Source organism: Musa acuminata, chromosome BXJ3-3 (genome assembly GCF_036884655.1).
Source record: "Musa acuminata AAA Group cultivar baxijiao chromosome BXJ3-3, Cavendish_Baxijiao_AAA, whole genome shotgun sequence".
In the NCBI taxonomy this organism is placed as follows: Eukaryota; Viridiplantae; Streptophyta; class Magnoliopsida; order Zingiberales; family Musaceae; genus Musa; species Musa acuminata.
This window is the reverse complement of record NC_088351.1, coordinates 32210876-32223674: the sequence shown is the minus strand read 5'-3', so window position 1 is coordinate 32223674 and position 12799 is coordinate 32210876. Positions and strand designations below refer to the sequence as shown.

Sequence of the window (12799 nt, the reverse complement as noted above, 5' to 3'; positions counted from 1 at the left end):
ATGATTAACCTTTGCCTAGAAAAAAATTCTTATTTTTATACCATGAATATTAGTTGATTTCGATTTTCGAAACTTTTTGATACATTTGGTGTTGAAAATCATGATGATATAAATTGTTTATTATTTTTAGTGAAATAAAACATTCATTATCGGTAAAATGCTCATATTATGTATGAACATTTGGCTATATTAATTCATGTTTATCGATCTTTTATTATATTTATATAATTAATTAGGATAAAATATCAAATTATTTTTATAATTTACCCATAGGGATTATGAATTGGACTATAATTTTATAATTTTTTTTGATTAATTATATGAGTACAATAAAAGATCCTATGAGAGAATAATTATTATATTAAATATAATCAGTCATAATATTATGTCTAATTCCTTATGTGGTCCTTATTTTAATTTTATATATAATTTTAATTAATTAAAAATATTATAACTAATCTCTAATTAATTAAGATTATATGAATCACTAGACATTTTGAATATATAAAATTGACTCACAAGCATAAATTAATATAACAAAATATTCATACATAAGTATTTTACCGATAATGAATGTTTTATTTCACTAAAAATATTAAAAAATTTATATCATCATGATTTTCAATACCAAATGTATGAACAAGTTTCAAAAGAGGAACGAAAATCAAGTTATATTCATGGTATAAAAATGAAAACATTTTTTAATCAGAGGTTAATCACAGTGGTGATACCAAATGTAAGAAAATTTAAGACTCAAAAGTTTTATTATGTACCTTTAATCATTGTTGTCAAAAATTTCAACAATAGTTTCTCATAGTATTTTGGTATTTATCAGCTCAAAGCTCTCGCTTTAGATGGTGTAGGAAATCCACTTAGCTCACCGACCAAAACCCTCATTTATATATATGTTCTTCCATCAAGAACATTTATTACCACTAACTTCGTAAAGTTCAAGAATTAATTCAAATTTATAATATTTGGATCGAAAAATTTTTAATAATAATAAAATAAGAATATTTAATGATAACGATTACATTATGAATGAAAAATTAAAATATTTAAACTATAATAAATAAAAAAATTAATGATAATGAATGATGAACTTAATGAGAAAGATTATATTCTCTAAAAATGAATGACAATGGATGAGAAACTTAATGAGAACGGTTACAATTCTCTCACTTGTTCATACATTTAGCTTAATAATTTGAATTAATCTTATCGAATAATTTTAAGAAATAAATCAATGAATCATAATGATAAGTCCTCTAAGAACAAGTATTATCATCAATGTATATATTTAGTTTTTTTTTTAAATTATTCGATAAAATTAATTTAAATTATTAAGCTAAACGTATAGACTAAGTGGGAGAATGTAATCATTCTCATTAAATTTTTCATATATTATTATTAATTTTTAGAGAATGTAATCGTTCTCATTAAGTTCATCATTCATTATCATCAATTTCTTCATTTATTATAGTTTAAATATTTTAATTTTTCATTTGAATATAATAATTATTATTACATATTTTATTTATTATCATTAAAATTCTTTATTATGGTTCAAATATTATAAATTTAAATTAATTATTGAACGTTAGGAAGTTGATGATAATAAATATTCTTGATGAGATAATATCTATATAAATAGGGGTTTTGGTCTATGGGCTCTATCTCGAAGATTTTTTACATCATTTAAAACGAAAGTTTTGAGAAGTATCAAAATACTAAGAGAAGTTATTGTTGAAATTCTTAACAATAATTTTCGTATTAATTTTTGTTTAGAAACATATTGTGATCTTAAATTTTCTTACAAGAAGAAGAAAAAATTAATGATGAAATCGAAAAGTATCATCCTCACAGCCGTCATCGATGTGATTATGGCTAGTTTCGCCATCAGCCGAGGCGGCGGATTTGAACCGGAGACGGGTATGCCGACGGCGGAGAGGAGGATGACCAAGACGCGGGCGATGGCAATCGGGGTTTCAAATCCGCTCGATCAAGTCGCGGGAACCCAAAGCTTTGAGATCCGGCTCGAATTGTCTACAAGATCTGCGCCAGGAGATATATGAAGGGTCGGAACACACCCCCTCGACAGCCGGAACGAGCAGAAGACTGATCCGTTCGTCGCCGCCTCCGTCCTCAACTTAATGATCGCCACGTGGCTAAGGGATCACACGGAGTCTGCTGCATTCGCCTCCGTCCTCAACTTATTTATCGCCACGTGGCATCTAAAAGTTTTCTACCACCAAACCTGCGGGCCCCACTTTGCATTTCCAATAGGCGCTGCCCGTTATGATATCATAAGTTTTCTTACACTTATTTTGAGCGAAAGATGTCGGCATAGAAAGGAAAGCTTTGTATTTATTTATTTTTGATTTTTTTTTAAACATGTTGGAACAAAAATATATAGTTCTGCTTTTGGGGGTTTGGTCTTCAATGTCCTCCGTCCGATACTGATTTGTCGGCGGTGATTGGTTTTTGAATTTCTATTCTATTCAGACTTACCCATTCCAACATATTTTGAAAAATATTCAATAAAATAAAAACAAAGCTTTTCTTTCTATGCCGACATCTTTCACTCAAATGAAGCGTTAGAAAACTTATAATATCATTATGGAAAGCACTTATTTGTAATACTAACTGGGGCCCGTAGGCACGTGAGAGGGTAAGGACTGGGTGGACAAGGCGCCAGTAGAGTTGCCATTTCCAGACACGGTCGCGGTGGTCCACAATTCAAATTCCTAAAAGAAGATAACCGCCTGCGCCTATCTCTATTACCACGTAGCTGGAAATAACGACCGCGGTGGTGGCGTCACTTCCCTTGAACCTAACCGCCGATCTAATATAAAATACCACCAATCTCGATTCTCGAATCGACTATGTGACGAGCATTGTCTGAGGCGAAGGTAACCCAATGCTCCGTTCAACTCTTTCTACCGGTTAATGAAGAAACAGAAAGAAAGAGGGAGAGAGAGAGAGAGAGAGAGAGGCGATGGAGAGGCGCACTCCGACGAGAAAGCCGAGCAGCTCGATGGAGGGTCTGCTGAAGTGGATGGAGGGGCCGCCCCCGGATCCTGAGGCGCTGCCTTCCCGCCGATTGCACCAGGTATGTCTCGCCTCCCATGGGGAATGCGGTGTTTGCTTTGCGGTCGCCGACAGCGACCCTAAAGAGGTGACGCTGTTATCATAGAGGATTGATTCCTAGAGTTTGGGTCTTTCTTGCTGAAAGGGTTCTTGTAGAATTAAAAGGCTTATTGCCTTTTGAAAGTAATTTTAAGGTCAAACTATTACATATCTTAAATGTATTCACAAAAGTGCAGATTTTGGGATATCATCGTAGCAATTATGTGTAATGAATGATATCTGAACTAAAAATTTTACCTCAGATTGACCAGTTGAATCCGAGTCAAAATTGATCGGAGTTAACGGACATAAAATTGAACACCACTTTAACCCAGTGGCTTAAGATATATCTAATATATCTCATCCGACACTATCAGATTTTACATTTATACTACCATGACTAAGTATATATGATTATGGAGAAACAATTATATCTTAATAATTACTTGCGTCAGTTCCCCAATCTGAAGAAGAGATCGCAAAACAATTGCTATTTCTTTTATTATCCCCTCTTTGCTTAATGCAATCATTTTTTTTTCTTGGGACGGGTACATGCAAAAATAATTGTGGGACTAATGATGTGCTTGTTCCTCTGAACAAACAAACAATAATTGAAATTAGCCAGATCTTGTTCAGTTTTGATGAAACTGTTTTTCCCTAAACAGCCAGCCTCACTTGCTGAGGCAGCTAAGCAGCAAGAACTAAGTGGGTCCTTGCAGAGAACAAATTGAAGAATAAGTCATTTGATGATTCAATGAACTAATTGGGTGACATCTTAGCTCCTCTCTTCCGAGGCTGTCAGACGCATGGAATTTGGAAATGAATGACAAAGCCCTCAGAAGAACCACTCCAAGTGAGTTTAAATTTGTTCACTTCTTCTCTATGCTACTCCACAGACAAGATGATGTATATAAATTAGCTTGTTATCTGCAAGCCCTATGGCTGGTTTTTAATATCTATTTCGGCAATGATTTGGTAAAATTCAGACTTACAAGACTATATGAATGAAGTTCCTTTTAAATCCATCTACTTCCAAAAGTGTCTTTGGGTGCATCAATTATTTATTTGTTGATTTATGGTTATAAGACTTGCATAGGAAGTGAGTTCCAAGATGGTTAGTGTATGTAAGATCAGGAACTAGATAGCATTGGTGGTTGTTCCTATGTGCATCAATGTCTTTCACATGTTCATATTTAGTTTCTAGATCTGTTTTTTTTTCATGGAAACTATTGCTTCAAGATAATAATAACTTATCCTGTCATTTCATTTGTTTCTCTGCTGCATATAAAATCCTCAACCTTTATGTTAATAATCTGATTCACCCTCTTGATCTCATGAACTAGATAATATAGTCAACCTTTTACTTGCTTATGGATGTCCCATCCTTGTTTACAATTGTATCGATTGTATCAGTCCCTTCATTTCTGCCGAAAGCTAGATTGGTTCCTCTTTGCTTGTTATTTTGAGATTCAATAATAGTTTGTATATGCTTGGCTCAACTTTTGCAACTACATTGCAATCCTATCCTTTTTCCATTAGTATTTTTGGATTTCTACGATGAGAAACCTTGAAGAACAAGGAATTCAAGCATAAAAATAATTTATGTGCTTTAAAATTAGAGTTTGATTACTCTATAAATTTCTCATGTACCCTTAAATCTTGAAGAGAAGAGGATGTGAGAAAATACTATCCATCTTAATAAGGATAGGACGTGAGAAAATATATCCGAATACTTTTAAGATTTCTCTCTAGTAAATCTAAGAGAATAAAAAAAATTCTATGGGATTTATGTAAGAGAGTGTTCAAAAAGATTTTTATTGCATTCGCTATTGTTTCAATCTATGTTTTTGTTATTGATGGGATATTCTATATTTTCTCCTCATATTTAGAATGTCTCGTAGACTTATGATATATTTGATTAGTTTATTGGTCAACCTGATGGGCTTGTGATGGGTGTCATCAATCCCTTGTTTGGTGGGGAACCTGTGGTCAAAACATCTAAGAAACTTTATGCCCGTGAAATGGCAGAATTAACCGGTGATGACATCTTCAAAGCTGATGCAACAGCAGACTAGGTAGAAAGCAAAGCTAAATGAGATCACTGGTAGTGATATCTTTGTCTCTAGTTTGACTCAACGGTGGCTTCATGACCTTTCTTAGTGTTGAAAGTTTCTTTTGTTTAGCACATCATATATAATATACATCATGCAGTAAAATAATTAGCAATGTATAGTTAGTCTAATAAAATTAATAACCTACAATCTAGTTGCTATATTGTAACATGTACAAGCAAAGATTAGCATCAAATGTATGACAACAAATCACAGATTTTGGTCCAAACTATTGAGGTTGATGATTTGCAAGTTAAACAATCAAATCGGTTGTGAAGAATAATTACTTTAGCAAACCAATCCTTAAGAAATAAAAGAATTATTTCTTTTTTTACATAAAGAAACAATAAATTAAGCATAATTAATACATGATAAATACAAAGTAGCAACCAAGCATGATAACTAAAGGAGATTAATTCATGATTCACCATTAAGAAGTTGCACACCCACACTTGATTGGTCCATGCAGTTCGGTTCGAGTTTAAGCCCATAGGTAAAATTTAAATTTAAAATGTTAAAATATCAAATTAAATTAACGAGGAAAAAAAAAGATGCTAACAGAAATATCTCAACTAATACCCGATATTTTGGCATTTCAGCTATGAGAATCTCCGGAAAATATCTCGGGCATATCCAACGATCTTTTCCCCATAAGAGCGAGTCTGAATATAACCATCCACCCGCCATATACTCCTCATAAGTAGGAGTAGAAAGCTAGCGGTGATCTCACCTCATCTACAAGAAACAAAAACATCTTTCTTCTCCTCTTAAGTCCCCCACAAAAAATCAAAAACAGACAACAAAAAACAAAAAAACAAAAGCAAGCTTATACAGCACACAGTGTATCCGTGTACGCAAATGGTGTACATCATATAACCGCACCCCTGCCCGCTCGACGCAATGCCATCTATCTTAACCCTCCCCATATCTATATATAAAGCCCATATAAAACCCCCTCTGCTGTGCGCTCTCCAAATCCTAATGCAATCCCTCATCCCCAATCACAGCCCAAATCGTCTCTTCCGATCCACCTTCGATCGCTGGAGTCACCCTTTTGCCCTTTGCAACCCTTTTTGTTGATCGATTTTGGTGGATTTGCGAGCTCAGGAGATGCTGGAGGAGGAGGAGAGGAAAGAAGGCATGAGGATGGGGAAGCAGGAAGACAGGGAGATTGAGATGTTGTTGAACGAGATCCCCCGTGCGACGTCTCCCCACCTTTATCATCATCGCCTCTTCGCTTGCGGAGGCGACGGCGAAATGCACGCTCGCCATGGCATGTGCCTTGGGATTCGTGATGTCGATGGGTACGGGTGTTGGTGCGGGAGTGGGCATGGCCATGGCCATGGCGGCGGCCATGCATGCCTTCTCCCGCCGCCGCACCCTCCTTCGGAGGGGTCGTCGTCCTCCTCGTCGGGGTCCGGCTTACTCTCAGGCAGGCTCTCCCCGACCGTCGATGAACAGACGCAGCAGCGGTTGCCCTCTGCCGCGAAGGATCGGATGCTAGTAGAACTTGGCTTGCTCGACAAGCTTAACGATATTCATCTGGGGACCGATCCGAGAGCACCAAATGGTCTTCCGCCGATGCCGGCATCGATGAAAGAGAACATCCCAACCTACCCGTCTCTGTTCCAGACTAAGTATCGAGATGATTATAGCGCGTATGGTCACTCCCTTAATCCAAACCCTCTGTTGTTTGATGTAGATAAGAACCGATACCTATCTCAATTGCAGCAGCATTGCCCCGTAGAGGCAAACTTAGTCGAGCCATGGCTCGAGAGCTTCCCTTATGGATCAACAGGGCTGGGTGCTGATGGAGCCCTTGGAAGAGATTCTCACTATAGGGGGAGTTTTGCTGGGGGCTTGGCTTCCTCTATGAATCGATCTTATCCCATTTCTGATATTTTCATGCAATCGGGAAAGATAAGAATGGATTGCAATTGGGATGGGAACGCATTGGCTGCCTCAAGATTGCCTCACAATTTTCTGGTATCAAATGGACGACCTCAATCTGTGAGAATCCAGAGAAACATTGAGGCTGTTGGATCTGAGGGCAGTTTGGTTATACAGGACAAGTTGCCCCATCACATGAGGAACCAATGGAATCATCTCCTTAGGGAAAATAAAGTATCAAAGTTTGATGAAGAGTTGAATGCACAAAGGATCCCTGTGAAGCTTCCAACATTTCCACTGAAGTATGATAACTTGATGGGCTTCAAAGGACGTACCTATTATATTGCAAAGGACCAGCATGGGTGTCGGTCCTTGCAACGGAAGCTTGATGAAGGGAAGCATCAGGTTGATATGATTTTTGATGGGGTTATCGAGCATGTTGTAGAGCTCATGATGGATCCCTTTGGGAATTATCTCATGCAGAAGCTATTGGAAGTATGCAGTGAAGAACAACTGATGCAGATACTCTTCGTGTTGAAGGAAGATCCAACTAACCTTGTCAGGATCTCCCTAAACATTCATGGGTGAGTGGTGGCTTAAATCTTGAAGGCCTTTTATTTCATTTTAAAACTTAAGCAAACCCTTTGGTTCCTGTAATAAGTGGTTCTTCTAAGACTTAAATGTTTGAGGTCCTTTGTTGGATAACATTATTTGGATACATTTCTCAGGACAAGATCTGTGCAGAAGTTAATAGAGACACTCAAAACGAGGCAGCAAATTGCACTGGTTATATCAGCCATGCAACATGGGATTCTAGATCTCATCAAGGACTTAAATGGCAGTCATGTGCTTCAACGTTGCTTAGAATCTTTTAAACCTGAAGATAATAAGGTACTGATTTCTTAGTTAAGCAAAATTGTTACTGATGATTCACTCCAGTAATTTTCAGATCGGAATGATGTTAAACTAATTAGTTAACCTTTAAACTTGACATTATAATTTGTTTCTTCCATCTCTGAGAATTTGTTTACTTGTAGTAGCAGATGAAGTTAACCTTTCAACTTCATCTGCTACTACAGGTAAACAAGTCTTGTTAATGAATGTGAGCTGACATCACCTTCAAGTGGAGCAACCAGAGAGCTCTGTTAATTGATATCATGCACCATTGTTGAATTCTATCTTCTGCTTTTAGACAATGCCACCATCTTATGTTCAATGTGCAGCGAGTTAACAGGCGAATTAACATCTTTCTTTTCAGATACATGTTCATTCTTTATAGTCCCAATTATAACTGTCCAAATTTATGCAATTAGATACTACTGCCTTTTTGCATTGATATGTTTGAAAATTTGGCCTGTGACCTTTGTGAAGCTTGCGTCATTAAAATTCTTGCCACTGAACTTCTACTGGCAATTATCTGAGCATCATGGCAAGAAGAACCAAAAAGTAGTTTCATGTGCCTCCAGACATGTATTTATTATTTATGCTTCAGATACATCAATTTTCCCATTTTGGTCCTGTTGAGTAATATATGGTTTGTGTGTGTACATTTTTCAAGTTTAAATACTTAGAAAAGGCAAGGTTTGATTATTTAGATTATGATTATTGCAAGTCAAGATATGTAGGATATCATTGCACTACTGAGGCAGCACTAATGCATTGTACTCGGCTTTGATGTGGTTAGATCTTTAATAACATGAAGGAATGATCTTGACTATGATATAGTATGATTATCTTAAGCTGAAGCTTACTATATGTCCCTACTTAGAGGTTCACTCTTAGTATTTCTGTATACCACACTTACATCTCATAAGCGACCTTTCCACCACATCCTAAATTATATCTTATCTGACTTTTAGTGTAACAATGTATTTGGTTCTTCTTGCCAGTCAATTTGGCTTCTTAAGAACTGGATATCTAGACTTTTCTACTGATGGAAATTTGATTGTTACTATTTATTGAAACTGTTCATTAATTTCTGTCATATAGTAGTTACCGGCATGTTGGGTAGTAATTAGGAGTAACATCAAGCAGATGTTACTTTGATCGTTGTTTAAGTTCTGAGATCAACATATACCACAAAAATGGACTTAATAACTTTAAGATAAAGTCATGAGAAAATATCGAGTTGCTTCATAAACTAAATATAACAAAGAACATGATGTAATGATGAAAATAACAGAATGGCAAACAAATAATCCGTCTTGGTTTATCAATTTTGCTTGTTTTTGTTGTAAAACGTACGTATTTGGATTGTACTTTTATCACTCTCTGGGAATATGACATTATTATTTATACACGTCAATCTAAAAGACCTATAGTGGTATAGACAATCAAATGTAATATCCCCAGTGAGTGGTCTCAAAAGTGACTTATCTAGGTAGCAATTATGTGTTGGAGAAGGGAAAGTACTGAAGCCAGTAGTGGGATACTTGCAACTATTTTTTCATGTTTAAACAGAATAACTCATGTAATTATGCTGACCAACTATACTGTCCTATGGATCTAAGAAGAACTAATAATAGCCAGATGTGGAAAGCTTGAGAAAAACTGCTTGTTACTGTAGCAAGCATTATTCTTTATAGAAGTGATTGACATCAATATATTCTGTTTATGCATGATATACATTAAGCGTGTATAACTGGTTAGCTTGTCATTATTGAATCTAGATATGAGTCATTTTAAATTTCTTGTTACTTGGAGTGGGATCTTTTGATGAATTATCATTATTTAGTGATTTTAGGATAGTTATAGGATCCTATTTTATAAAGTCATTTTGAATTTCATGTTCCCTTGGAGTGGGAATCTATTAATGTATTTGTATCATTGTCTTTAGTGGTTTTTAGGTAGGATCCTATTTTATGTTGTGTTAGTGCTATGAAGTCTTACTCTCTATATGTTGGCTTCAAGTTATTGGTTTTGAGTTTTAAGTTTCCAAAAAGGCTTTTTGTAATGAATTTTGTGAAATCATGATTTCCTTTTATGAAATATTAGTTTTGCCCTGTATGATAGCTTATCTTAGTTCGGATTTGGATAGTTGGCTCTAGATTATTTATTCTTAAAGGGACATACAATCAATGGATAATTGTATTACAATAACAATAAAGCCGTAAAGTCCCAACTATTTAGGTTTGGCTAGATTGATCTTTCAGTTGATAATCATATCATTTGGTAAATAAAGTTGAAATTGCAGTTGGCTGATGACCATGGTACATGCCCACTTTGATTTAATCTCTGTTATTTTCTATTTGTCATTTGCTATCTCTGCAATTAGCAGAAGCAACAAACTTTGTTTCATATGCTCCCAGATTATCTGCCTTTGCCATTGTGTTATCATTTATTACCTTGTTCTTTTGTGATTTATTAACTTTGAATGGTTTATTATATGACAGTTCATCTTTGATGCTGCTGCAAAGCATTGTGTTGATATTGCAACTCATCGACATGGATGTTGTGTGTTGCAAAAATGTATAGCGTCTTCTATTGGAGAAGATAAAGCAAAGTTGGTTTCAGAAATATCAGCTAATGGCTATGAACTTGCTCGTGATCCTTTTGGGTAAATATTCTTGTTTCAAAACTATGGTTTCTATTTTTATTTGAATCATATAAAATCCATGTCAAACTGATGTTTCAAATGTTAGTTGGATTAGTATGTATTGAACAGTACTTTGTGGGCCTGATAAAGTGCTAATATTGGAACCTGTAGCTCAGAACTCGTCAGTATTTGTTTATAGTTATCTTTTTCTTAATCGATACCTGTGGTATAGATCGATATGCTGTAGAGCATACTGGTAATGTACCCGTGTCAATACCGATATCAAACCAAGATTTTAAGTCCTGTATTAAACTATATTAGCATCTAAGTTTTGTAGAAATTTATATATCTTCTTATTTGATTGTTTCTTTCCCCATAAGAACAAAGTACTGGAAAGAATCCAGTTCAGTATTTATTTTGGTCTCTATTTGATACTTTAATTTCCATGGTTACATGATATTTTCTAGGTTATAGATCAGTTGTATGAGGTGTCTATTAGCAGCATACAGTTTATTACTTGTTTGTTAAAAGTCCAAAAGACTATTAAATGCTATTTATAATGTGTATTCTTAGATTGATTAATATGGTTTTTGGTAAGCACTAGTTTTTGAGAATTGAGGTCTATAAATTTATCATTTGGTAAATTTACACTGGAACATTGTCATTGATTTCTGAACTTGATCTGTATCATAGAAATTTGTAATTTTATATAGCCTAAACAATAAGCTGAACAGGCTGAGGGGTAGGTGGAGTTGTTCCTGGGTTTCAAGATCTTTTATGATTTCACATTATTCTTTAACACTAATTTCAAGAAACAATTTTTTGTAATCCACAATTGCTTTTAGATTGTTGTTTTGTTTTGTCTTCACTTTTTTTGTTTGTTCAGTCTTACTTTGCAATGCAACCCTAAACGTATGAGAATATCTCTATTGTGTCGCAGAAATTATGTCGTCCAGTATATTGTCGACCTGAATAACCCTTTAGCAAGTGCAAAGTTGGTATCACAATTTGAAGGGAAGTATGTACAGCTCTCTGTTCAGAAATTTAGCAGTAACGTGGTGGAGAAATGCTTGAGGGTTTTTGGTGAAGATGCTCGAGCCACTATAATAACTGAATTGCTTTCGGTCTCTCATTTTGAGCAATTACTGCAGGACCCTTATGCGAACTATGTCATCCGATCTGCACTTGAAAATTCCAAGGTTTTATGTCTAACCAATTCAATAGTAGTTGTGTCCCTTCAGTTCCTAATCGTCTCTTACGGATGCAGGGTTCTCTCTATGCTGCACTAGAAGAAGCCATCCTTCCTCATGAAGTGATGCTGAGAACCAACCCTTACAGCAAGCGAATCTTTTCACGATTACGACTGAAAAAGTGATGTAGATTTGGGACTCTTTAGAAACTGTTGTTGTCTTGAGTAGTATCACTTTTCATGGAGCTGCCTTTGTAGGAGTGGAGTTTCTTATTTATCAAGTTGCATGAGTTGTAAAAATAAGCAGTTTTACTTCCAAATGCTTTTCGCTGTAATATTCTGCCATGATTTTGTTCAAGATTGAATCACCCTTTGCTGCTGGTGATTGTATAGTTTAGAGACATGCTTTTGACCTTCCGTTAATGAGATTAATAGGAGATTTTTCGTTTTTTTAAATGATCATCATTACTTTATATATATATATATATATCTAGTAAATAGGAATCGTATGTTGAATGACAAAAAAAATAAATATTTGAAACTGTGGTTGATGCAGATTTTTTCTTCTAAGCTGTTACCTGCAAAACCATCTTAGAGCATGTCTTAGCACCACAATTATGGTTGAATATAATAATTGTATAGACAATGTGTTTGATTATAACCAAAATGCAGTCTTGATAATTCTCTGTAATTATTTCTCTGATAGCATAATATATTGGTTCATTATGCATTAAGAACTCTAGGAACTTTTAACAGCAAAATTGCATCTTATAACTCCTTTTTAAACTCCGTTTTGTTGACCAACACTTGACCTGCAAACTAAGGAAAAACATATTTTGTCGTCGTGTGGCATTTCTATTAATCTATATATATAATGCGTATATTAGCACGAAACCGATCGATTTGTAGTAGTATCGATACAGGTTCGGGTGTGACTTGTAATGG

At 35.2% G+C, this 12799-nt stretch overlaps 1 protein-coding gene across 1 annotated transcript; it reads left to right on the top strand.

Annotated features, from left to right (window-relative positions):
- Positions 1-5683: 5683 nt before the first annotated feature.
- On the top strand, positions 5684-12257 carry LOC135633201 (putative pumilio homolog 7, chloroplastic). Its single transcript, XM_065142391.1, has 5 exons — positions 5684-7714; positions 7859-8021; positions 10523-10686; positions 11606-11864; positions 11933-12257. The coding sequence occupies exons 1-5, from the start codon at positions 6351-6353 to the stop codon at positions 12038-12040; spliced, it is 2058 nt and encodes a 685-aa protein (XP_064998463.1). The 5' UTR covers positions 5684-6350; the 3' UTR covers positions 12041-12257.
- The last annotated feature ends 542 nt before the right edge of the window (positions 12258-12799 follow it).